The sequence below is a fragment of the Suillus plorans genome (assembly GCF_016647745.1).
Source record: "Suillus plorans strain S12 chromosome Unknown HD556scaffold_1, whole genome shotgun sequence".
Lineage (NCBI taxonomy): Eukaryota > Fungi > Basidiomycota > Agaricomycetes > Boletales > Suillaceae > Suillus > Suillus plorans.
This window is the reverse complement of record NW_024537385.1, coordinates 254458-278989: the sequence shown is the minus strand read 5'-3', so window position 1 is coordinate 278989 and position 24532 is coordinate 254458. Positions and strand designations below refer to the sequence as shown.

Here is a 24532-nt window from a genome sequence, read left to right as displayed (position 1 = left end):
AACTATAACTCAGCGTTATTGACGGAACCGCTGATCAATACAAGATTATAAGCTATGCTGAAGAGTCCGTGATGACAAACGAAAAAAAGGAATACTGTCGATGTTACGTTGAACGTTCAACATGAGGCCTTGAGGTACCGAATGCGGGCGCCTCTGGTATTTCAAGTATAAGAAACTTCAAAGATACACCTTAGTGTTAGACCATTGGTATGGCATCAGAACGTCGGCCGTTACCAGTATGTGTGGCGTAGACGGACACATCCATCCGTGGAAGAGGTGAGGATGAACGATGTGGAGGTGGGTATGCAGTCTGATACCGCTGGGACGGATATACGGACTGCCCATACATGGCAAGAGGGCCCGACATCGATGGAACAAGATCAGATATATCGGAGGGAATACGGTTATGTGACGGTGGTATAAAGGTCATCCCTTGTTGGTTGATAGCCAAAGCATAACCTCCTTTCCTATATGCGTGGCGTCTGTACAATAGATAGGCGGCAAAAGAAAGAAAAGAGAGTGCGGCTGCGCCTCCAATGGTACCGCCAACTATCGCACCCACGTCAGTTGATTTTGAGCTTGAGCTTGAACTGCTAGATGATGGGCTTGAACCTGAACCGCTAGATAACGGTTCTAATGAGGCGCCCGGGGTGATGCTAGAAGAATCTAAACCAGATCAACAACAGTGGTAGATAAATGGTATAATCAACCTAACATACTCTTTTGATAGATAGCATTCGCATCTAGGATATTGAACGTCTCGTATGTCCATGTTGACGCTAAAAAAACTCATCAGTTGGTACCATGCGTTCGCAGAGACAGAATTAACTCACGATTAGTAGTAGCCCAATAAGGTATGGACGCTCCAGCAAGCACATATACAGAAGGGAAATATCTATAATTATAAGATGTTGTGAGTGCAGCTCAACAATTATGAAATCTTGAACAAACTCCTGTGTCCATGATTGGTTCGTGGTGCATCCGGATGCCCACTGAGGCCATCTATATAATCGTTAATATTTCCCCGAAAAATACAAGACAGATGACTTGCTCCGGGACAGAAGAATTACTAACTCCTTGACATAAAGTGCAGGCCATCATAAGATTATAGGACGACCAAGAACTGCTCTAATATCAGAACGATCGAAGACGCAGTTGTCACTCCCACTTACCAGTAGCATGCATTCGCGTTCGAAGAATTTGGCAAGATGTACGTGGTGCCGTTGAGCAGAATTGGCTGGTCATAGCCTCGGAGAGCGCGCATGAGTTTACGGCCAAGAAGGAAGGAAAATTCACATACTGTTCTCATTACATGGAGCTTCTACATAAGCGACAGTAGTACAAGGTGAGTTGCCCTGACCGTCGTCCATCCACGAGTATTCACTCATGCAGGTGGCAGATGAGCTAATGTTGCGCTTCACTGGATGAACTTGTACGGCCAGGACAATCGAGCCACTTGAAATCACAGACATAACAAGATAGACACCTGAGGACGCGACCATGGTGTGGGCTCAGATGGACTGGAAGAGGGCCAGAGATGTGGACAAGTGTCATACGGGCTATCCTAATGAGTGCAAGCATGCTCTTATCTCCAGGTTCCAGCGCTCGGAAGAGGCATATCTTCTGATGATGATCTTGATAGAATCATGGCATACACCGTATAAGATCCAATAGGGCTATAAAGTTCTTGCTAGACGCTAGCTGTCTGTGTCATGTGTGGTGTTCAAACAAGTTCAAATTTGTACAACGCCACCACTACGCGTGACGTCGTCGACAAGATAACGAGTAATCGTACGACGAATCCCTTATATAATTAGGTCTTATGACTGGTGTTGCTTCGACTTGTCTTCTCTCGATCCAAACCGTTTCAGATTGCGGATATTAATTCAACCCTGTGCGGCTACAATGCGGGTGGGTGTCCCATCGCCGCCATCCACCAACTCACTCGGATTTTTGAAGATCTCCACTTGAAGTAGTAGTAGCCTTCGTCCTGTAAAGCTCGGAAGGGTGCTTATGTCGCTTTCCATGAAGATCGTGCGAGTCGCCAACTGGGCTCTGGAAAAGAACGAAGGAGCAACAGAAGCATGCTAAGTAATTTCAATAAGAACATTGTTGTTTCATGTAACAACGGCATTATTATCATGACATCATAAGACGGCGGGAACGACGGCATAGAATGCAGAGTAAGAAATTCTCTGATCCCCGTCGGTGGCTTGTCATAGTAAATTTTCGAAGGAGATTGGTCAGGAGATAATAGGTATGAGGTACCGAATGCGGGCGCGTCAAGTATAAAAACTTGTAAGATGCACCTTAATGTTAAACCATTGGTATGGCATCACCAGGTCGGCCGTTGCTAGAATGTGTAGTGTAGACGGTCATATCTGTCCGTGGAATAGGCGAATATGAACCTTGTAGAGATGGGTATGCTGTCTGAGGTTGTGGAGAATATGAAGTCTCATACTGCTGCGAGGAAGATACGGCGGGCTGCCCATATAGCGCAAGAGAACCTGACATTGATGCAGAAAAGTTGGATGTATCGGAAGGGATACGGTTGTGTGTGTCTGACTGTGGTATAAAGGTCGTCCTTTGTTGGTTGATAACAGAGGCATTCCTGTATACGCGGCGTCTGTACAGTACATAGGCGGCAATGACGAGAAAAAGGAGTGCGGCTGCGCCTCCGACGGTGCCACCGACTATTGCACCCACGTCAGTTGACTTCGAGCTTGAACTTGAACTGCTGGAAGATGAGCTTGAACCTGAACCGCTAGATGACGATGAGGCGCCTGGGGTGACACTAGAAGAATCTGGACCGGATCAACAACAGTGATGAAGAGATAGAATGAACTTAGCATACTCTTTTGATAGGTAGCGTTCGCATCTGGGATATTGAACGTCGCGTATGTCCATGTTGACGCTAAAAAAAACTCATCAATTGATACCATGCGTTCGGAAGACAGAACAAACTCACGATCAGTAGTAGCCCAATAAGGTATGGACGCACCTCCAGTAAGCATATATCCAGGAGGGAAATATCTATAAGAGATTGTGAGCGCAGCTCAACAACTATGAATCTTGAACAGACTCCTGTGTCCATGATTGGTTCGTGGTGCATCCGGATGCCCATGCAGGCCATCTATATAATCGTTAATATTTCCCCGAAAAATACAAGACAGATGACTTGCTCCGAGACAGAAGAATTACTAACTCCTTGACATAAAGTGCAGGCCATCATAAGATTATAGGACGACCAAGAACTGCTCTAATATCAGAACAATCGAAAATGCAGTCGTCACTCCCACTTACCAATAGCAAGGATTCGCAGTCGAAGAATTTGGTAACGAGTACGAGTAGCCGCTTTGCAGGACTGGCTGGTTGTAGTCTTGAGCGTGCACGTGAGTTCACACCCGAGAAACAAGGGAAATCCACATACTGTTCTCAGTGCACGCACCCTCTACATAAGCGGCCGTAAGACAAGGTGAGTCGCCCTGACTGTCGTCCATCCATGAGTATCCGTCAACGCAGGCGGCAGGTGAGACGATGTTGCGCCTGGCTGGTTGCACTTGTGCGGCAAGGATGGTCGAAATATATGGAATTATGGGCAGAAAACGATAGAAACACAAGGACATCATGTTGGAGGAGCCACACGCTGGGATGCACTAGGGGGATGTAGGCAACCAATACCAATCATACGGAGCGAGGAACAAGAATGTCAGGCTTATCGTAAAGTTACTTATCAGGGATCTCGTCTGGTGACCTGAGCTGAGAACAGAAATGTCTGAGCGCGGACCGGACATGATGTGTGAATCAAATGAGCGCTGAAGTTCCTGAACTGGTTGACCAACTTGTTCCTCGATCTTTTCAGTGTACTACACGTGGGAATTTTGAAACAACTAACGGTTGACTCGCTGTATTCAAGCTTCAAGCCCACACCGGCCAGCAACTCGACAACGAAGTGTTTAATACCCTCTAATTACGGGAAATGACTTCGGAGATGGGCATCTGGAAGCCTCATCCGAATCCGTTTCAGGCTGTGTGTCACAGCCCTCAGTTGCTAGTACTGTAATGTACATGCGGCTATGTCATTACTAACCGACCACCCTCCATCTGTCAACTTACCTGACCTTTTGACGCCAAGGAGTCAGGTCCATCTTCGAAGTTCGGTAGCAGTCTTCAAACTTCCCCAGTTCGTAAAAACGGAGATATTCCTGGTTTACCCATTCCTATCATGGTCATTCGCATTATTACCAACTTGATCCACGCCGCACGGAGCTTCATGCCGAGAAGTGATAGTGGGCGCACCTGCTATTCGAGACCTATGGCCCGCGTTTAGCCGTGCAACATCTCCCAGCCGCTTCACCTGTCACCTCGCAGCCAAGTTGTCACCCACCGTCCGTTGTCACTGCTTTCTCTCTTGGTTACATTCACTGCCGTCAGCGGTCGACTTGCAGGTCATTACTTCATTGCTATCTCAATTGCGTTTCTAGTCCTGTAACATCCTTCACACAGCTTCTTCATCACTTGAAGCTCTCTCAACCTTGTCAATAGCAAATCGAGCCAAAATGTCATCATGTCCAACTTGGTCCACGAACACCCAGCAGCAAACGCCATGTGAAATAGTGGGAGTGGTGTACAGTTCGTGTCCGAATACGATGAGTAAGCCCCTCCTCCCAGTACTCTTTGTGATATGCCTGAGTCGCTTCAGATAATACCATTTCTCCTTCCTCTTCCGAGGGTTCCTTCGTTCCTGATAGCTCAAATGCGACTTGGTGCACTTGGTGAGTCACATTCGTGTGAATCCAGTGTGGCTTTTTAAAACGAGAATGGCCACTGGAAACAGTTCCTGGGCAAGCTACAACTTGATAAGTGCCTGTACGTTTTGTGCCACGGGATCGCCCTCCTTAGTGAGGTAAGTTTCTTAAATCCACTCGCTGTTCGCTTTAGCAAACTTGGCGTAGCTGGGACACATGGATAACGAATTGTAATGGAAGCACGTCAACAACAACGTGAGTTTATATACGTTTGGTCTTTACTGGTCTAGTTTTTTCATGTCTCTCAAAGATACTTTCCTTGGGATGAGGGAATAAGACTCCCTTCCAACGCGTCAATAATACCTTATTATGCGAGCTACAATCGTAAGTTCTGATAGCAGGACCGCTAGCTCCTTTATCACGAACGATCTTACAGCTAGTTACTACTCCAACGGGACATTTGTCCAGTCCACTGCCTCGGATAATAGTGCTACGGGTAAGCCCAATCGACCATGTCAGTCACATGCGCACTAACTTTCATTAGGAAGAGGCAACGTGAATGGATCACCCATTAGCGATCCTTCTTCTTCGAGCTCACCGTCCAGTTCTTCGTCTTCAGCAACTCCTATCGGTTCGATTGTTGGAGGTGTTGTCGGGGGAACGGTTCTGCTGCTTCTGTTATGCGGCTTTTGCTTCTTCGTTATTTGTCGGAAACGCAGAAGAGCAGCACAATTTCCGCACAAAATGACACTGCCCACAATGAATGGTTCGCACTTCGCTGTGGCGACCAAAGACTCGACGATTCACACACCCCTTGCACCATCAGGATACCCTCAAACGTCAGCTGCGATGTCTACCTCTTCTTACGCTATTCAATCCAATAATATTCCCAACGGTCCGTCAGTAACAAGTCTCCATTCGCTCCACATCGCTTCACCCACCTCCACTGTTCGTCCTATGCTTGTCTCGCCTTTGGCGCCTCCTATCGCCCCTGTGTTGTCACCCGTTGGCGATGCAGCTGATGTAATCACACCATTCCTTGCCACCCAACCATCACGACCAAGCACCCCAGACAGAAAGAATGCCGAAAGTTACGGTGAACCTGCACAAGAGCGTGCCATGTCACCGCAATCTCAAAGATCACGCATGAACCCACCCCCTTATACCCCATCATCCCCCACATCCTCAAGACATTCCCGCACTGGGTCCAACTCTTCCAGGAGGCTTTCTGTCATGAGGCACTTCAGGCGGGAAGGTGGCTCAGGGGACACGACCATCCAGTCAGCCATGGGCCAGAGGAGGACGCGCGCCCCGAGAATGCACTCTTCAACGAGTGCTGAGAGCGCCATGAGTGACTCAACCGCCGCAAGTGCGAGTGACAATGGGCGGAATGTAAGGACTACCCTTGAACGCACTACAACGACAGCTGCTTCAAGTTCACGTCGGCCTGTTGTGTAGAGAATATATTTGTGTCTCTTCTTGGATCTTCCATCGGGTGTAGACAATACGTGCGGTTTCGAACTGTGATCGTATATGTTTCGTCTATGTAGTAATGGATTTTCTGTGCAACGGATAGTGTAGTGGGTATTCGAGCGTTGCGAGAAATGGTGGCACAATAGTTTGCATATATGCGGTAGGGTTATAAAACATTTTCTCAAGCTCAGAGGATAGGGGGGAGCGCAATCAGGTCTAGTACATATTCAATGATATCCTTCTTCTCCTCTTGACGCTTTATAACATCAGTCTCCACAGAGTCCTGTGTGATAACTTTATACACAAAAACTGTCTTGTCTTGGCCAAAGCGGCGACACCGAGAAATGGCCTGTACCTAAGTTGCTGGCCTTCTACATCAACGGCAATGCATTCCGCTTTAACCACTCACCTCTTTGCAACTGTTCCACCACGGGTTAACGAGAATGACATGATTTGCGACAGTAATGTTGAGTCCGACACCACCAGCGTTAATGGACATTAGGAGCACTTTCATGTGGGCATTGTCCGCGGAAGAGTCGAGGACTTCCATGCGTTGTTTGGTCGAGAGTTCGCCGTGAACTAACAATAGTCATAGCTTTCAAACGCCAACTCGCATAAAATGGACATATCATACGAACATTGGCCCACGCCTATCTTTAGTTTCTTCATCTGGACCTCCAGCAGATCCATCGTGTCCCTAAAGCAGCACTGGGCAGGCAGACATGAGGCGAATCTAAGAAAATGGCAGAACGACATACAAAAACCAACACCTTCTGTTCTTCTGGTACCCCTGTGATGATATCTGTCACCGCGCGGATTTTACTTGAGACATACGCATGTCCAAACAGCCGAGCGAATGGTTGAAGGTTTAATGGGAGAACTTCCGGATCTGGACCGAGTCCACGTCCGTACATGTCTACTGCACTTGAAGTTACATCGGCATCCAGGCCTTGCTCCTCGATTATCTGTCCCAAGACGCCCATGAGTAGCAATGGATGATCGCATGCTAGGAGAAAGGACTATCAGAATAATCTGCACACCGTATACGTAAACAGATCTATCACCTTGCCTGGCTCTCAGCCACCCGATATCGAAATCTCTGATGCTGGAACGAGCCCAATCGTGTATCATTTTCTCCCCCTGTGTTTGGTACACATGAACAGTCTTGATTTCTAGATTCGGATTGGATTACATCCATCTTTCTCCTGTATCGCGCACAATCCGCAAGAAGATCCTATAAGAGGTTCATTTCAATAACTGCGCATAGCGGAACAACAATAAGAACATACCGCAACTGCATGTGCGGAAACATTGGAGAAGTATCCACATTTACCGCGCACGGCGAAAACGGTGCTTTCGGCAGCCGGACCCCGTTCATTGGTGATGTCAAGAAATCTGAGCTGGGGTTGGATATCGGATAGCTTGTTCTATACAAGCCGTTGTTGAGACTTGGTTACTCGATGGTCATATGCAAATCGCTACAAACTCACTACGAACGGGGTGCCAGTAAGACAAAGCCCTTGAAGCTTTTGCAAAGCCATGCATGCCTTGTACCAAGCACCTAAACCCACAATCCTATGCGATTCATCTGCAACATTTTGTACTCAGTTAAGGCGGTCGGCACTTCAGTGAACATGCTACCTAAAATGACACGGGACCAGCGTGCCAGAAAAACTGGATCCTTAGGATCCTTGCTCATTCGACGTTCTATTCGCTGATACGTGGTGATCTACGCTGGGTATTAGGTAGCACCAGGTAATTTCTTGAAAGTACTTGCGATTACATCTGCGTCCGTGAGAGCGTTTACACCTATATTGACGTGGATTTTAGAATGCGCGGGCAGGTCTGGCAATCTACCTACTCATGTGCCCATCATGAACTTTCGCTCTTAGCCCATCACCAAATTTCCCAATTTCGCGCATCCACTGTTCGCGGAGAGATACACTAGGGACAACAACCCTTTATCGCAGTGTCAACGAGGCAACAGTAAGAAGAGAAGATCGGGTTTACAGTGTTGTCTTCGGTCGTTTAGGGGGAACTTTCACGGGTACACTAGTCCTAAAAGGAAGCTCATGCGATTTCTTGAGATCTGCTGCTTTCGTCTCTTGGAGCGTCATCTTTATCAACGCGATGGAAGTTACGGTCTTTCCGAGACTGAGTTTGAATGAGTAATTAGAGGCTCATTCATGCGCGTTGCACGCACCCCATCTCGTGTGCGAGTATTGAGCCTCCTTGTCCTGCTTTCTCGCGGGCGAGTAGCCACTCGAGGTCCATCGCTTGATGCTTGAAAAGGGCCAACGATGAGCCCAGAACGGAACCACCAATCTTGTTGTTTGCTGCATTGCTAGACTTTGGTTTTTTCTGAAGCTTGTTAAACTGACAAAAGTTCAAGCTTTGGTGCCACTCACAGGCGTCGCAAGTATAAATTCACGGGAAATGTTTGCACCAATAGGTGGGGTTACTACTTCGTGTTTCAGATTTTGTGGGGCGTTGGAAAGTCGAACGGATTTTGATGCCTGCGAGGCTGAAGATGGCGTCACATTAGTGGTGTAGCGTTGGGACTGAAATTGACACTAATTAGAATGCCTTAAGACGATGTTAAAGTGATGCTTGCCTCTTTTTGACCACCATCATTTTCCAATGATGCAAGAAACAACTGAAAGGCGGACATGTATCTTGAATTTGAAACAGAGACTAGGAGTACACAATCTCTCGCACCTCTTCGTAACCCTTTTGAGTGATAGGCCTAGGCGAACCCAGATAGTCTTCAGGTCGTGTGATACTCCTTCGTTTTATTGTTTGAAGCTAACATCTCATAATAAGTTTTCGCGACAACCACTGTCGATTGTTTCCGCCTGACATGGACAAGTCAGCATGATCGATGGGTGCATTAGTACACACCCCTTAAGAATCAGAATAATGAGAACAAAGACTCTTTAATCTTGTCATGAAGACCATAGCAACCACAGTGTTCATTGTAATCACCGCACTTACGGTATAGTACTACTTGCAACCTGAAGGAGCTGAAAAGGGTAGTAAGTCACCAACTTGTGAGACCGAACTTGCATGATTAAGCATCGCAGCATAAAGAGAGTTCTCATGGCGTCAATGGTAATGTTTCGGTTGCCTGCATACTAGCCGAAACAATTACATGAAGCCTTGCAAAGAGGAATCCTAAAATCTGGTATCAACGTTTTCCGGGAGCACCACCTTTCGAATGGTTCGAGCAAGCAGAAAATTCTGGCAACTTACCAATATTTAGAACACTGACATGTCCGACAGCACGGGGCATCAGCATTCAACATCTATACTAGTATACGAGCATCGCGACACGGCGATCCTCATCTACTAGTAGCGGTAGCAAGTAGTAAAGGCGGCATGATCAAGTTGATAAGTTCCAAGAATTTGTGAAGCGCTGCTTACATAATCTAATCGAGCGGCTATCGCCGAGAGTATGTTTGCTTCAGACGCTAACAACGAGGATCACGAGGCGATGAAACATTACCTCGTGTTACTAGTAAGTGGAATACAACCACTTGCTGAAGAATTAATGGCTAAAATAAATAAACCTTCCACCAGAATAAAGGATTATCCTTCTGTTCGAACTTCCGTTGTGCATAAATAAAGCCCACTGAGGTGAATGTCAACCTCTTTCTGAGGGGCCGGTCTTCTATATGTATCTTGACTGCCAAGTTCCAACTCGAAGGCAGAACGTTTGACAGGTGAGACAGGGTCGGCGGTACTAGTAACGGGAGTACAAGGTGTGCAGCGGCTGTACAACACATGGCTGGCCAAGGTAGAGAGCACCCGAAGGTGCAGCTATAGCACTGCTCTGTCAAGCTTACTCGTGTAGGAAGTTCGTCGTTGTGAACTCATCAAGTTTCTTACCAGAGAAGCTGATAAGGGGAGGAATCATCCACCCAGTCACCATGACGCCTGCCAATGGCGGATAAGAGTACCATCCTTGCCAGCACCTGCTGCCGTGCGCATGTGGGCTCGGTTCCCACATCCTCATGAACGCAGATGCCCTCACGTACCTGGATGCCTGCGTTGATGCGGATGCCTGTACTGACGTATTACTAGATGCTTGCATTGACGCGGATGTCTGTATTGACACACTGGAGATGTCCGCACTTACGCTCATGCGAATACCTTACTATTTCTGTTACTCACTGTATCCTCATCTAGCCTCATCTCTATCCGTCGCTTTGCGGCTCTTCAAGGGTCACTTCGCTGCATTGCATTCACTGATGATGTGGGAATGGCAGCACACCTTGGCTCATTTTTGCGGGTTGGGGGTCATTAGTGTCACTATCGGGGCGAGGTCGACCGTACGGGCCTTGCGCTCAAACAAATTATCTGCTTACGATCAATATTTTTTTATTCACAACTGCCTACAAAGTATAGAGCCCCTTTCCACGGTAGATAACGATTAATAATATTAAAATATTAAAATATAACCTATAATGTGCTACTGCCGCCAACCTCTGGCACGAATCTCAGACCCTCTATCACTGTAATCTTCTACCTGTGTCTGTCTGATTTTGGATCAATTGAAAGTCCATGTTAAACTGAAATGTCGAGTTTTATATCGTTGTTCAACACTTCCAGGCATCCAGTGACTATGAATCCTCGCGACAGACCATCAGATCCTCTTTCACAACTCCGCTACGCCCTCGAAACAATGCCAAGTTCACGAAAGTATATATTCTCTCCTGCAACCCGTGCAGAGGTTCTATCAGAGCTTTACGATGCATTTTGGGGACCGTATTCACATCTCTTCCTCCCGTTATCCAATTCCAGCCTCCCCATGCACGCTACTCTCAGTAGCGTTCAAGCAGATTTGGGGTTTGCTGGTGCCGGTTCAGAGGATCCGATTGTTCCTGGAAGGCCGTGTGGCCATATCTTCAGCAAGGGAGAGAGTTGTTTTCGTTGCAAGTCAGTAACCCGCTTGCTATCCTGTCAATCATTCACAATACCCCTTCAGAGACTGCGCCCTCGATGATAGTTGCGTCCTCTGTAGCCGCTGTTTTCATTCCAGTGATCATTCAGATCATAACGTCAGCTTCTTCGTTGCTCAACAAGCCGGGGGCTGTTGCGATTGCGGAGACATCGAGGCCTGGCGTAAACCTATCTCATGTCCTTTTCACCCACCTGCTCCCCATGTCCAAGCGCAGATTGAACAGTCCTTGAACGCAGTTGATGCCACTCCTCGAGCCTCACAGCGTTCTATATCTGAGGAGATTCCATTCGTTGAGGATTATCCATATAGAGTCGCCATCCCGCCCGACCTACGTGATCTCATGAGTCGCACTATTGCATATGCACTCGACTTCATCCTTGACACCCTGGACTACTCCCCGGATGAAGCGACAGTGCCTTCGCATGAGGCTGACCTACGATTGCAGCCCTCAGCAGATCCTATGCAAAAGGACCAATACGCCATCATCATTTGGAATGACGACAAGCACTCATTTGATGAGGTCATCAAGCTTATATCCGAGACCACTGGCCATGATAGGAAGACGGCAAGCATAATGGCGTACTCTATTGACGATGTGGGCCGGGAAATAATCGACATCAACGGCGACGTCCCCCGGCTCCTTGAAGCAGCACATTTGATGACAAAAATTGAACTCGGTGTCACGATCCGTCGTGCATATGATACCTTTCGCGAGCAGGTTGCTTGTGTCATCATTGAGTGGCTGCTTGATCTCACTCGAAGCCGGCTGGGGGCGGATACCCTGATAATCAAAGAAATCATCGCTGCCGAGCTTTTGTCGCCGAGACGGCGGGAGAACACGTTCTTCACTCCTGGTCCCCAGGTCCCAAATCTTGCTGCAGATCTGGCGCGTCCATGCCGTATTGATTGGTTATTCGTCTATCATACTCGACTGTGGAAGAAGCCCCGGATACATTTGAAAGCAATTTATGCATCGATCTTGATACTTTCGCATCCCCATAAAATTGCCATTGGTATGCTACAACGTTGCTCATTGTCATAAGCACATTTTGACGTATTGCAGCGTCCCACTTTGCCAGCACCTACCACCGTGTCGCTGACGCTTATCTTCTGGTTGACCGTGAAGCAGAAACATCCATAAAGTATTTCGCCCTCCAACTTTTCACTGCACCATCCGTTGCCCTGCATATCGTTTCTCAACACGATCTCATGACACGTCTGCTCGACATCATTGTCAACTTCTTCACCAATCACATTGCGGACAAGCACATCCTCACCACGGCTCCTGCCCAACAAGACATAGACGTCGAAAGCCCCCCATTCAGAAGCAAACGCTTCATGCCCGTCTTCAGCGATCTCCGGTATCTCTGTCACAACCGGCCTGTCCAACAGCTCATCGCTCGTAACCCAGCCTTCATACGCAAGTTTGTCAAGGTATGCCAGGTCTTCATGTGTATCAACCCAAACAAGCGCGTTGCCTCGAGTCACGTCGAGTATGAGACGGATGTGTGGATCAGTGTGTTCAACGTAACACTTTCGCTTTCCCGTGTCATCAAGGTCTACGGTGAAGCCTTCGCATTTGCGAACCCAACGCAGCTTGTAGGAGCGATCACAACTGTCGTGCGGGAGATCCTCGCCGTGTGTACTCTCTCGACAGATAGGCTTGACAAGGAAAAGTTTTCAAAGCCGATGTTGCACGAGGTCGAGTTTGGTGATGCACAGTACCAGATCGTCGATTTCAACGTGCTGGAAGGATGGGTCAGCTTTCATCACTCCCTTCACTGGCTCCTTGCAGATCTGTTAAAGCATGTTGATATTTTGTCAGAGGAGTCATTGAAGGAGATTGGGGTGTCTGGCGTCCGGGACTTGTTTTTGCGCCCCTTCAATGAGGGTGCCATCCTCACATTAATTGATTTCCCTTTACGAGGTAAAATGTGTTCATCATCAATATTGTAGCTTGTCTAACTGTGTTTTCGCAGTGCTCGCCATGATTGCCCAGATCAGGGCAGGATTATGGGTTCGCAACGGCTTCCCTATTCGTGGCCAGCTTCTGCACTACCGCGATTTCATGCTTCGCGAGCTCTGTTACGACCAAGACCTGTTCATCCTTCAGTCATCTCTCATCATCCTCGATCCAAATATCATCATTGTCTCCATCCTCGACCGTTTCGGCCTCCTCTCGTTCTTCCGTGGTGAAGTCGAGAAGTCCCCTTATGAAGGCGCCCATCTTCTGAGCATGGTCGAGGAGCTTCTCTACGTCCTTATAACTATTCTTGGCGAGAGAGCCAGCGCCACGAAGCTCCCATTTCAGTGTGCCATCCGTCGCGAGATCGTGCACGCACTCGCGGCGGGGCCAAGTTCATTCACTGATCTTGCCAAGCGCGTCTCTGAGAGGATGGTGGATGATGTATCTTTCGAGCGCGTCCTCAAGGACGTATCTCATTTCCGCGCCCCTGAGTCGACAACTGACACCGGCGTGTATGAGCTCAAGGATGAGGCTTATGATGAGGTGGATCCATTCACCTTCCACTACACGCGGAATAAGCGTGAGGAAGTAGAGGTCATCCTCAAGAACAGACTTCGGAAGAAGACAGGTGTGAAAGACCCAGTCATCGTCCCGAAGCCGTTGACCATCACATCCGGCCCGTTTTCGATACTCCCGTCCGTCCTGGAGTCTGAAGCGCTTCTTCAGGTCATGTTCTATGCCATATATAACGTGATTTCGCTCACTAATAGTGCGGGGACGGCCCCGCCCTCCGCCGAAGCTATACTCGACCAAACATTCCAGCTCATCATGCTAGCGCTTGTAGAACGACCTTCTGTCTTCAGTCATGTCTCTGTTATCAAACCCTTTGCAGAAGAAAAGAAACTCGCCGACATCATATGCGCCATGGAACATGATGAAAAATACAAACCCTACAAGAGCCGCATCGATTGGGTTCTGACAGAGATTTCCAAACATGTTCCGGAAGGGGTGCAGCCTCCTCGCGAGGTCCTGAGCCCTGCTGCCCCAACACCTGATGTTGAGGGTGTCAAGAAGCGTGCAGCTAAGGCACGCCAAGAAGCCATTATGGCAGAGATGAAAGCTCAACAAGCAAGTTTCTCGCTCAATTTCGAGGAAGAGGAAGAGGAAAATGATCAGGATATGGATGAGACATCTGATGAACTTTCCTCGTATGGCACTTGCATCGTCTGCCAGGAAGATCTCAATGAGGCCAAAGCGTTCGGCTCTCTGGGGCTCGTACAGTCCAGCCGGTTGCTCAGGAAACACCCAGACAGCCACAGTCAATATCTCAACGAGCTTATGACAATGCCTCAGTCGCTCGATCGAGCGAATCCGCGCGACACCACTTTCCCCCCAACTAATGCTGAGGAGCTCGACACCGCAAGCTCGCCCAACTTCGATGGCTTCCCTGCACAGTACACTCGTTTCGGGCTCCACGCATCTGTGTGTGGCCACATGATGCACCTCGACTGTTTCCAAGTCTACAATTCTTCCGTTCGCCAGCGGCACCGCTCACACGCGACGAGAAACCATCCTGAAAACATCCAGCGCAAGGAGTACATCTGCCCACTTTGTAAGAGCTTGGGTAATGTTCTTCTCCCCGTTCTTCATCCCAACAATGCTCCTGCGAGCCGCATCCCCTTCCCAGACTGGATTCGAGCTGCGGGGATAAGCGTCTTGAAGTCAAAACCAGACAGCGTCATGGATGGCCTGCAGTTCAGGAGTGGGACGGGCGAGTTTGTGTTCTGGAGCGCGCAAGATCCTGGTTATGGCGCAGCCGTGCGCAAACCAGAAGCAGTGGCTTCGACGAAGATGCTCGACACCCTCATGTTGTCATCAAGAATGGTCTCGCAACAAACGCGTCATCTTCGCGAGCGACCTGAACCAGAAGTAGGAGAAAGAGGTGCAGGAATGTATCTTCCGGAAGACCTTGTCGGATACACAATTTCCGCTATCGAGGTTGCTGCTCGTGGGACTGACTCCTCCGGAGGCATTGTGGCGGATTCGCTGTCATTATCGGATACGCAAAGTAGAATGATCCGCGGGTTACTTGCCAGCTTGACAAGACTATCCGCTCTTGAACTGGACGGTCGGCCAGATGGTGGCCGGGAGTCAGTCAAACAAGCCATAATCAAACGGTTACTCCCAGAGTGGAGCCGAACATCACTGACCTCCTTCTCGTATCCCTTGCTCTTACGCGACCCATTCACCGTACTCATCGAAACCGCCGCAGTGGCTCCCGAGATGTTGCAGCATGTCTTGATCTTGTGCTACTATGCCTGTTTGGCTCGCACAGTCATTGGTATGGTGTATGTTCTCAACAAGGCTAGGACGTACAGCGCTTTCCAGCAGCCCGCTACTCGTGCCCATGCTGATATCTTCGGTGACGTCCGTATGTTCTTCATGTCGGTCGTGCGACATTCACCCGTCTTCGAGCACACTGCCACGCTAGTCTTTGATGCGTTTGGTGAAGCTCGCATCGAGAAGATGCTTTACGCGTTTACTCTTCCATTCCTCAGACGGGCAGCAATCCTGTGTCGCTCCGTTGTCCCGCTTACATTCCCGACTCCATTACTAGGTGCCTCTAATGTCAATGAGTACAAGCGTCTACTCGCTACCCTTGGCATTCCTCCCTTGGCAGACCTCCCAAACCAAGATACGCTTCAAAACGCACTCTCCGGATGGTGCGCCCACTACGGCCACTCGCATGCTGCCTCGCAACTCAACTGTGGCGTCGTACTGGACTACGCAGCTGTATACGGGATCGCCCGTCTGCCACTCATCCTCGATAACCTTTTTGGTGAACGAGACAAGGTGATGAAATGTCACCGATGCAACACCGTTCCGACGGATGCTGCAATCTGTTTGATCTGCGGAGTAACATGCTGTATGGCGAGTCACTGCTGTCAAGACGAGTTAGGACTCAGGGGGGAGTGTAACATGCATACACGAGAGTGAGTCCTCCAAGTCATACTATGACATGACGCTGATTCCCTGTGGTTGCAGTTGCGGTGGTGCTATCGGTGTTTATTTCGTCGTGAAACGATGCTCTCTACTTTATTTATACGCCAGCAACGGGACATTTGCACAGTCCCCTTACCTTGATGTTCATGGTGAGGTCGATGTCTCAATGAGGTCAGTCTGTTCTGCCGGTTAATTTCAATTGAATGCTCAACTGCGGCGTACAGACGTGGTCGTCGTCAATATATACACCCAGCTAGATGGGAAGAAGTCCGCAAAACGTGGCTTAACCATGGTATTCCAACTGCTGTTGCTCGTAAACTTGAGAGCACGGTCGACAGTGGGGGATGGGAAACACTTTAATTATTAGTGTCCCGTAGTTTTAGCAAGCCTGTGCATCACATATCATCTGTATACAAGTAGCGCAAATGGACAATTAGAAATTCGATTATATTTATTTCGAATCGCTAGTTTTGTGCACTGAGAGCGCCAATTTCAGCCTTTGCGCTGTCCGTTCAGTACCAAGAACATCGATAATCTCAGGAAGGCTGGGTCCCGCTTTCATCCCAGATAGCGCGTGCCTCAAAGCCGTCATGAAGACCTTGGATTTCAGGCCTGTTTTCTCGCACGCATCGTGCAAGAAAACTGCAATGTCAGATTGAGTCGATGGTGATGAAGACTCGAGTTGTAGGATAACTCGTCGCACGACATGGTCTATAATGACGCAAAGCGATCAGTAATGTTGATTACTGACAGTGCGTGACTTGCCGTAGTCATCAGCTGATAGTCCTCGCTTCACGGAACGCGCTTCGGGCAATTCATAATCCGGTTCCACGAAAAAGAACGGAGCGAGTGTTGGAACATCATGAAGATTTGTTATGCGACCCTGCAAGCACTGTAGTTGTACGTTCATCCAGTAGGTAAAGCATGCTCACCTGCAAGACGCTGATCACACGCGTGATGTACTCCACATTTGTGTATGGACTAGAAACACCGGGTTAACAAGGGCATAAATGAATAGATGAACTACCTGTGAGGGAAAGCAGCCTTGACAACATCGTGTACTCGTCTTGCCTGGAAGGCAATACCTTGTTCGGTCTGCCAGCTCCGCATGAGGTGATGTTTGTTAAGATATGCAAGCTTTGCAGGATCAAGAACATTCCTGCGATGTGTGACGGAAGATAAATCAAACTGTAGAATAGACCTGTTGTAGAACACGCCAAGAACTCATGAAATAGTGATAACGCACTTGGTCGATGAGTTCTGGGAGCGTCATGAGGGTTGTACTGTCGGGAGGTTGAGTCGAGGGCGTTCCGGGTGGGGAAGGGCGCCCATTTTCATGGTGAACGCCCCAACCAGCTAGTGCAAGCCAATTTAGAACACCTTCCGGTTCCCAACCACGGCGCTATAGAAAATGGCGTTCAAATCAAAGTTCGTGGATGATGAAAGTGACGTACCATGAAATCTAAGACAGACACATCTCCATTGCGCTTTGACATTTTTGTTCCATTCGGGTTCAAGAGGATGGGTAGATGCGCAAACTGAGGGGGTTCGAGACCCAAACACGAATATAGATCGAGGTGCAGCGGTAGTGAAGGCAGCCATTCCTGGGATGCATGGAATTAAAGGACGTCGTATCACGGAGGTATGGACACCTACCTCTCCACGGAGAACATGCGTGATATCCATTTCATGGTCGTCAACAACAGACGCCAAATGGTACGTGGGGAACAGATCAGATTTCAAAAGAACAGGGTCTGTTGGAAGTGAGGCATGTGCATCCCTCAGGAGACCGAAGACGATATCGGTGGGTGAAGCACGGTCTGGGAGGTTGTCATCCTGTCGCTCGTAAGCATGCGGTTTAACAGCACAGTAGATGTACTCACATTCAGTCTGACGATGGACTTCTCCCCAGCACGTACTCTGCGTGCAACTTCTTCCTCCGTGAGATGGAGGCAGGACTTGTCATACGTAGCATTTGACCCTGTGCGCGCAAGCTTCTCGCGAGTAGCAGCAAGTTTGTCGGGAGAGCAAAAGCACCGGTATGCATGACCAGACTATGAATTGGCAATTGTTAAAGAAAGAAGAGATAAGTAATGAGCACAAGACGGACGTCTAGGAGCCTGCGTGTGTAGGAATGGTAAAGGTCGAGCCGCTCTGACTGGTGGAGCTCAGTATACGGGGCGTGCAATAAATTGTGAGACACCAACTTGGAAATACGGCCCATGTGGACCATCCACTCCAGGACCTAGATGAAGATTATTTGAGTTGCTTTGAGCCAGAATGTGGCATACAGCTTACCAAAGTCATGCGGAAGACCAGCCCATGTCAATGCATTCTTAATGTCGTCCACCGCAGTTGGTACATATCTCACCTGGGTCGTAGATGAGATTTTGCAGAGATGAGAGAAAACATGGAACTGACCGCGTCTGTGTCTTCTATTCTGAGAATCCATTTGCCTCCGTGTTTTTTGGCGAACAGATGGTTGTAAAGAGCGGTTCTAAGTCCACCGAGGTGAAGAGCACCAGTAGGAGATGGTGCAAATCTCAAGAGAACCATGTTTGAGATGTTATGTTGTGTTATTGAACCAGGCACTTCAATCGATACTGAGTGCAAATGTGCAGTAGAAGCAGCAATGAACTCGAGCCGGTACGGGTCAAAGATTGAACAACTGCCACTAATTAATCATGACGGCCTTGCACTAATGTATTGGCCACAATCAAACACACACCATATGCATATATGATCACAAAGGTTTCTCTTAAACCTATACATCATGATACCTAATGCGTGTATTCGACTTGTATTGATGGTATCTGGGGCTAGTGGACATGCCCCCATCTATTGCTTTACCCAGAACACCGGAGAACAGTTTAGACACTTCTCCCTCACGAGACATGAATCGGTTGCGCGACCCCTACCACCTTGTAATATCTGCCTCTGCCTCTCCAAACAGGCTCGTCTTCTTGATTGCGAAGTCCCCCTCAGGAACATCCTCCTCATCTTTCTCATATAAATCTGGAAACTCCCTCCTGAGGAATCTAAGAATATGCGTGTTGATCTGCTCGAATTCAAGGAGGAAGCCGTCATGGCCATCAGGCGATGGGATGACTACAAGTTCTGCATCGGGTATGTGTGTTACAAGCTCCTTTTGTTCAGAAGGAGTGAACAAGCCGTCCGTTTCGACGCTGATCACCAATGCACGCGGAGGGAGGGTTGCAATGACAGCAGCAAGAGCGGTTGATTGTGCTGTCGGTGATAGAGGGTCTTCGAGAATGGAAGTCCGTCCTCGAGCAATATCATGCGTATCCAACTTGCGGGTAATATGGATGTAGCAATTAGCATCAAAGCGCGCCACGAATTTCGCGCCCTGATAACGCAAGTACGATTGCACTGAAAAAAGTGGAGGGGGTGAGTTAGGCTCCATGCTGTTCGGCCCTTCTGTTGGAGAATGGGGCGGAGATGATGCGGTTGAGGTTCGAGTTTGGGGGCGTGTGCGGGTCGCTTTTTTGTGACCCTCGTTATGAGCAGCGAGGTCCTTATCAGTAAATGTAATAAAAGAAGGTGTGACAGTGGTAGACTCCGGGACAGGAGTAGCTTGAGGGCGACGTCCAAAGCGAGTCTCGAAAGAATCACGCGATCGATAAGTTAGAAGTGCGGCCATTCTTGCAGCAGCTAAACCAGTTGAAGGTTGTGTGTCGTAGTATCCATCGTCGTAAAGCGGATCGCTATAAATGCTTTGGCGTTGTGCCTCTCCCCAACTGATACACCAAGCGGAGTGCCGCGCGGAAGTAGCCAGAGGAATTATATGACGGACATAACCTGGGGGGGTGCACAGAGGCCATTCAAGAACGGCCATTCCACCCATGGAGCCTCCAATGACTACAGCGACATTGGAAACTCCCAAATTATCAAGGACGAGTTTATGCAGTCTGCATGAATCAGATCAGAAACCATTCAGGATATTGGAAGACTACCCACCGCACGTCATCGCGTATCGTTGTCTGAGGGAATTCTGGACCATAAGGTTTTCCCGTAGCTGGATTAGTTGTTACAGGAGAAGCCGATCCATATGGTGAGCCCATAACATTGGCACAGAAAATGAAAAATCGATTGGGGTCGAAGGCCTTCCCGTGTCCGATAAGAGGGCCCCACCTGGAATACATAAGAATTTTCCCGAAATGAAGTGTCAAAAAATCTCACCAATCTTCTACATCTGCGCTGCCAGTGAATGCGTGGCAAATGATCATAACGTTGTCCCTAACGTCATTCAACTTGCCCCAAGTCTTGTAGGCGACCGGGACCTCCCGCAATATCCTCCCATTCTCAAGAGTGAACGATGGAACAATACAGACGTTCTGGTCGACCAAAGCTGCAGGAAGAGACATAACCTTGCCACGAAGCAAGGTCAATATACGCCATGGACGTTTTCTGTGATTTCCAAATAATGGTAAATTCGGGCGTCTGCGCCACCGACGCTGCGGCAACTGCCGGTGTTCCCAAATGGTGAGTGCGCATTATGTAATTACACTGACTGCTACTAGTAGTCACTGGAACTTCCCAGTGCTTGTCATCCGAACGAGCCATGGATTCGAGCGTGCTCTGATTTCTTATACGTATATCCATGCTCCCAGAGTCGCGTCCAGGCGGTCACATCATCGAGATTCACAGAAGTACTCCTGGTCTGCAAGTCAGGTCTCCCATATGTTGTTTCAACGTTAGGGACGGTCCGTACTAACATCAATTTCACTTAGCGTAATAGGCCACACATCACTCACACTCATCACATGCACATCACACCTCGATTGGGACTCGGCAATCAGAACTCTATCATTTCAGGACGCCGAGCTCGAGCTCATTCTTGTTATTATTTCTCTTGATTAACAGACAGCAGCCAGTCCGTGCACGGATATGTGTGTAGTACATTACAAAGAGGTTAGCCTTGACTGATCAATCGATCACCATCCTGACATTGCGTGCACTTTCAGTACTACCGCACTGCGATGCGATGTAAATCAACGGTGCACAGGATACATATTAACGTGACCGTGCTCTTCCATCGTGAAACGCCATGGTCATAAGTGAAATATATTCAATCTGCGCGTCTATAATGCGCTGGCCTTCTTGTCTCTGCCTCCCATAATGATGTCAGCTTCTTCTAAACCGCCAGAAGAAAATTGACATCCATCCAGCCTTCTTGTATATAGCGCACTTCTGGGTCACCAGAACTTTGACTCGACAATATCTGATGCGGAATCCACTGTCAATGCTAGAACCGACCTCTGCGACCTCAGTCTGACGAGTCGTAGGTATGCCCTTGTCGGAGTGGCATGTTCAAGTCGTGTCTGACCTAGACACATGTGGATGTCTCACGAAGCCAACAGAGACACGGCCCTCTGTGTGGCATGCTCAGCCTAGCATTCGGAAAGTTGTCATTTCTCTTTGGGTGATCGTTGCAGCATGTGCTGGATGGGCCGCACTCGTCATGTATATTGGGACTACTTCCACAACTCGTATTTTTCCTCTAATCCGCTGACCCTACAAACGTGGCCACTCCTTCAGAATGGGCAGTGGAATTACATCACGTATTATATGCCAAGTGTTGGTCTTGAGGGGTGGATTCTGCTCTTTGTCAACATTGCAGTCGTTCAGGGAACAAATATTGACGCTTGGGCTGCATTTCTCGGAGCTCGTCGTGAATGTCATTCGAGACGAAACACAGTAGAGATGTGCTACCGGAAAGAAAGGACTTAGAGTGGCAGCGAGCCCGCTGAAGCCGATTTTCACTGTCTCGTGCCTTTCCTCGCGAAGCCTTTCCTGCGCGAGTCATCCATGTCCAGTATTTTGCTGTCAGTGTTATTGAACACTATCCCTGACGATCACAGACCGGATGTTTGGGCTTTCATCTGTCTCAGCCACTGACGAGAACATAAGATATTTACCGATATACATATACACCGCCCAGGTTCGCACTTACTGCCCATGCAAATTGGTACAACATTTTCACACATTCTTGCAGATCTGGAACTCCAACCAACTGCATATGGCCACCTTCAAACGCTCGCCAACCTCATAGACGAGTGGTCGCCTGTGATGTGGTGGGGACACAAGGAGGAAGGAGTCATGCTGGTAGGGTACTTGCTTACTCACGATGATGATGCATTGATAGCTGAAAAGGGACAAGCGCTCACCCGCTGTCGGATGTGAAGATGGACTGAGTTTATGCTAGTTCCGGTGCTGGGTCCCTTGTGTAGTGTTAGTTCTTTATATACTTCTATGGCCGTGCCAAGTTTGATGTTGATTTGATATCCCCTCTCGTGAGAGGTACTTGCTTTGCTTTTTGAAGGAAATTTCTTGACTTCTCTTTTGAAACAGAGGAGCTACATCTACGTCAGGCACACAATCAGCCATGCTGTCGAACAATTTTAATAGAGGAAAAGTTGTGTATGATCGCTCAGCCCCAGTGAAAATCGACAAGAAAGAGGTAGATACGTGTCGATATAGATCGAAGAAAATAGAACCTATAGAATGTATCGTTGTGTTTTGAGGTCTTTCGAAAAAACGGCACTTTTCGAGACGAGAAAAGATAGAAGTCGAAAGGAAATTCAGGTCTTTAGATAGGTCAAAATAGTTCGATTTGGCCTGGAAAATGGTACCGATACAGATCTAATGCCATTGAATGAGTTATAGGTGGGTATCGCCATGAATTGCTGGTATGAGGGATATATTATTATACTTGAGACTGTTTTACCCTGCGCACTATAACCTGGATGAAAATTTCCCACAGGTGTTCAAGGTCGAAAGTTGAAACCTGCTGATAATGATTTATATAGCCTATGTTGTGCTATGTTGCACTTCCCGTTTTTCCTGATGCACGCTGTAGACAGGTCTCAGCGTCTTCGAGAACGTGTGATGTTGCGCACCCAATAGATAGATTCCGTCTTCACTGGCAGCAGAAGCGGTGTTGACACAACACGCAACAACACAGCATGACGTAATGGACGCAATTGCACTCGATTGGAACCTTGTCCGGGAGAACGACAAGGAACACTGAACTAATCAGGCGAAAGTAACAGGACGAAACTGTGAGTTCTTTGAGCGTTGTGCTAATGAGTATGTGATGGTAGGTAAGAGACTCGAGTCTGGTCTAAACGGTACAAGAGCAGCAGAATATAAGGGGAAAGGTCACATGACGTGCGATAAGATAAGCGTGTTGGTAAGCGTCCAGCTTACACCGATGCTTGTTCTTCTCAGAGATCCGTCCGTTCACTGATGAACGTTATGTAAATTATAAAACAGCGAAAGTTGATATGATTATGCACATGGACTCCATATGTATGGTGTTCGAGTCGGGTGCGGTACGTGTATGGTTCATAATTCATATCCAACTTTCCGGGTCAGATTTTGATAACTTACCGGCGTAACTTCCTGTGCAGCCTCGTGCCTACCTGGCAGTTGGGTTGGGACCTGCAGCCAAACATCCGCGCGCTTGTACTTTTAACTTGACTGCATACAACCACCATCCATCAAGCTTTGAATAGAATTGCAACCAATCGTCGTCCATCCTATCTCAGACTCCAAACATCTTTTCTAAACGTTGACATCTCCATTGCTCGATCGTTTTGCTACTTAACCCTTTTGATTTCAAATGCAGTTCCAGCATTCCAACTTCCCGTCTCGTGTCACATTCTATCATCAATATCCGTTGATAAGTGACTGGCATTGATGTAAACATATCCTTCCCTCTTTACCTCTCTAGCTCTCTGACATGAATAACAGTTCTTGGCGAGCTTCTATCAATGGCCGAAGGAACTTGGGAGAAGCTGTCCCAGGTCGCTGTCCTGAGCGCTGAATATGACTCCCCTGAACGCCAGCCCCATCCGAAATGTTTGGAAGGGACCCGAGTGGACCATCTCAAATTCATCCACGGATTGTTAGACAAGCGAGATAAGAGTCAAATCATTTGGCTGCATGGCACGGCAGGCGTCGGAAAGTCTGCCGTGGCATTCACTGTAGCTGAAAGAATGAAAAATTTGAAAATAACACAGAATACGAAAATTGAAACAAGGCTCGCGGGGACATTCTTTTTCTCGCGCAATTCCACGGAACGCAGCACGACTGGACATTTCTTTGCGACGCTTGCTTACCAGCTTGCGAGTAATTTTCCCAGCGTCAGGAACGACGTGAACAGAGCTATCCGCGAGAATCCTGCAGTTCTAAAATCCAGCGAGTCTCTTCGCAACCAGATGAAGGCGTTATTTCGCCAACCTCTCTTGCACCTGCAACTCAGTTTACGCGACTGTCCACCTCCGGTCTTTGTCATCGATGCCCTCGATGAATGCAGACCTGAAACTGTCCGCGACCTCATCTCCCTCCTTGGGG

General features: G+C 48.3%; 7 protein-coding genes across 7 annotated transcripts; 3 read left to right on the top strand and 4 right to left on the bottom strand.

The window, feature by feature from the left end:
* Positions 1-2603: 2603 nt before the first annotated feature.
* HD556DRAFT_7946 (uncharacterized protein) lies at positions 2604-4067 on the bottom strand. The gene is made up of 7 exons (XM_041311654.1): positions 3896-4067; positions 3431-3841; positions 3304-3379; positions 3183-3254; positions 3083-3133; positions 2969-3033; positions 2604-2914 (listed from the first exon to the last, which is right to left on the bottom strand). Exons 2-7 carry the CDS (start codon positions 3627-3629, stop codon positions 2694-2696), a joined length of 684 nt encoding a protein of 227 aa, XP_041167497.1. The 5' UTR covers positions 3630-3841; positions 3896-4067; the 3' UTR covers positions 2604-2693.
* Positions 4068-4378: 311 nt separating this feature from the next.
* On the top strand, positions 4379-6546 carry HD556DRAFT_8287 (uncharacterized protein). Its single transcript, XM_041311756.1, has 9 exons — positions 4379-4488; positions 4546-4653; positions 4703-4775; positions 4838-4906; positions 4956-5003; positions 5059-5132; positions 5185-5244; positions 5293-5514; positions 5575-6546. The coding sequence occupies exons 2-9, from the start codon at positions 4560-4562 to the stop codon at positions 6204-6206; spliced, it is 1272 nt and encodes a 423-aa protein (XP_041167496.1). The 5' UTR covers positions 4379-4488; positions 4546-4559; the 3' UTR covers positions 6207-6546.
* Positions 6409-8852, bottom strand: HD556DRAFT_1435554 (P-loop containing nucleoside triphosphate hydrolase protein; the record flags this gene model as incomplete). Its single annotated transcript, XM_041305449.1, has 15 exons — positions 6409-6570; positions 6631-6800; positions 6860-6929; positions 6980-7227; positions 7286-7361; positions 7414-7455; positions 7511-7648; positions 7712-7809; positions 7863-7950; positions 8005-8030; positions 8083-8180; positions 8232-8375; positions 8425-8582; positions 8630-8782; positions 8847-8852. The coding sequence occupies 15 exons, from the start codon at positions 8850-8852 to the stop codon at positions 6409-6411; spliced, it is 1677 nt and encodes a 558-aa protein (XP_041167495.1).
* A 1798-nt stretch (positions 8853-10650) lies between these two features.
* HD556DRAFT_1280599 (uncharacterized protein) lies at positions 10651-16614 on the top strand. The gene is made up of 6 exons (XM_041299291.1): positions 10651-11159; positions 11209-12197; positions 12248-13111; positions 13164-16143; positions 16196-16324; positions 16378-16614. The coding sequence occupies exons 1-6, from the start codon at positions 10798-10800 to the stop codon at positions 16511-16513; spliced, it is 5460 nt and encodes a 1819-aa protein (XP_041167494.1). The 5' UTR covers positions 10651-10797; the 3' UTR covers positions 16514-16614.
* On the bottom strand, positions 16605-18862 carry HD556DRAFT_1516025 (uncharacterized protein; the record flags this gene model as incomplete). The annotated part of the gene is made up of 12 exons (XM_041309072.1): positions 18575-18862; positions 18452-18524; positions 18361-18398; positions 18264-18311; positions 18037-18207; positions 17810-17989; positions 17608-17757; positions 17400-17555; positions 17181-17341; positions 17086-17134; positions 16901-17036; positions 16605-16864 (listed from the first exon to the last, which is right to left on the bottom strand). Exons 1-12 carry the CDS (start codon positions 18707-18709, stop codon positions 16605-16607), a joined length of 1557 nt encoding a protein of 518 aa, XP_041167493.1. The 5' UTR covers positions 18710-18862.
* On the bottom strand, positions 18859-20586 carry HD556DRAFT_1516024 (Alpha/Beta hydrolase protein). Its single transcript, XM_041309071.1, has 3 exons — positions 20354-20586; positions 20132-20305; positions 18859-20082 (listed from the first exon to the last, which is right to left on the bottom strand). The coding sequence occupies exons 1-3, from the start codon at positions 20536-20538 to the stop codon at positions 19068-19070; spliced, it is 1374 nt and encodes a 457-aa protein (XP_041167492.1). The 5' UTR covers positions 20539-20586; the 3' UTR covers positions 18859-19067.
* A 3363-nt stretch (positions 20587-23949) lies between these two features.
* HD556DRAFT_1223603 (uncharacterized protein) lies at positions 23950-24489 on the top strand (the record flags this gene model as incomplete). The annotated part of the gene is made up of 1 exon (XM_041296898.1): positions 23950-24489. A coding segment is annotated over one exon (540 nt), but the record flags the coding sequence as incomplete, so codon positions are not given.
* Between the last annotated feature and the right edge of the window lie 43 nt (positions 24490-24532).

Bases quoted from the DNA above. Each gene is read 5' to 3' on its own strand.
- HD556DRAFT_7946 (XM_041311654.1), bottom strand. From the start codon at position 3,629: ATGATGTCCTTGTGTTTCTATCGTTTTCTGCCCATAATTCCATATATT. The intron at 3,255-3,303 runs GTAAGTGGGAGT...ATATTAGAGCAG, and splicing joins ACTGCGAATCCTTGCTATTG to TTCTTGGTCGTCCTATAATC. The intron at 2,915-2,968 runs GTGAGTTTGTTC...AGTTTTTTTTAG, and splicing joins TTATTGGGCTACTACTGATC to CGTCAACATGGACATACGCG.
- HD556DRAFT_8287 (XM_041311756.1), top strand. From the start codon at position 4,560: ATGTCATCATGTCCAACTTGGTCCACGAACACCCAGCAGCAAACGCCA. The intron at 5,004-5,058 runs GTGAGTTTATAT...TGTCTCTCAAAG, and splicing joins GGAAGCACGTCAACAACAAC to ATACTTTCCTTGGGATGAGG. The intron at 5,245-5,292 runs GTAAGCCCAATC...AACTTTCATTAG, and splicing joins CTCGGATAATAGTGCTACGG to GAAGAGGCAACGTGAATGGA.
- HD556DRAFT_1280599 (XM_041299291.1), top strand. From the start codon at position 10,798: ATGTCGAGTTTTATATCGTTGTTCAACACTTCCAGGCATCCAGTGACT. The intron at 13,112-13,163 runs GTAAAATGTGTT...GTGTTTTCGCAG, and splicing joins AATTGATTTCCCTTTACGAG to TGCTCGCCATGATTGCCCAG. The intron at 16,144-16,195 runs GTGAGTCCTCCA...CTGTGGTTGCAG, and splicing joins TGTAACATGCATACACGAGA to TTGCGGTGGTGCTATCGGTG.
- HD556DRAFT_1516024 (XM_041309071.1), bottom strand. From the start codon at position 20,538: ATGTCTCTTCCTGCAGCTTTGGTCGACCAGAACGTCTGTATTGTTCCA. The intron at 20,306-20,353 runs GTGAGATTTTTT...TATGTATTCCAG, and splicing joins AGCGCAGATGTAGAAGATTG to GTGGGGCCCTCTTATCGGAC. The intron at 20,083-20,131 runs GTGGGTAGTCTT...TGATTCATGCAG, and splicing joins ACGATACGCGATGACGTGCG to ACTGCATAAACTCGTCCTTG.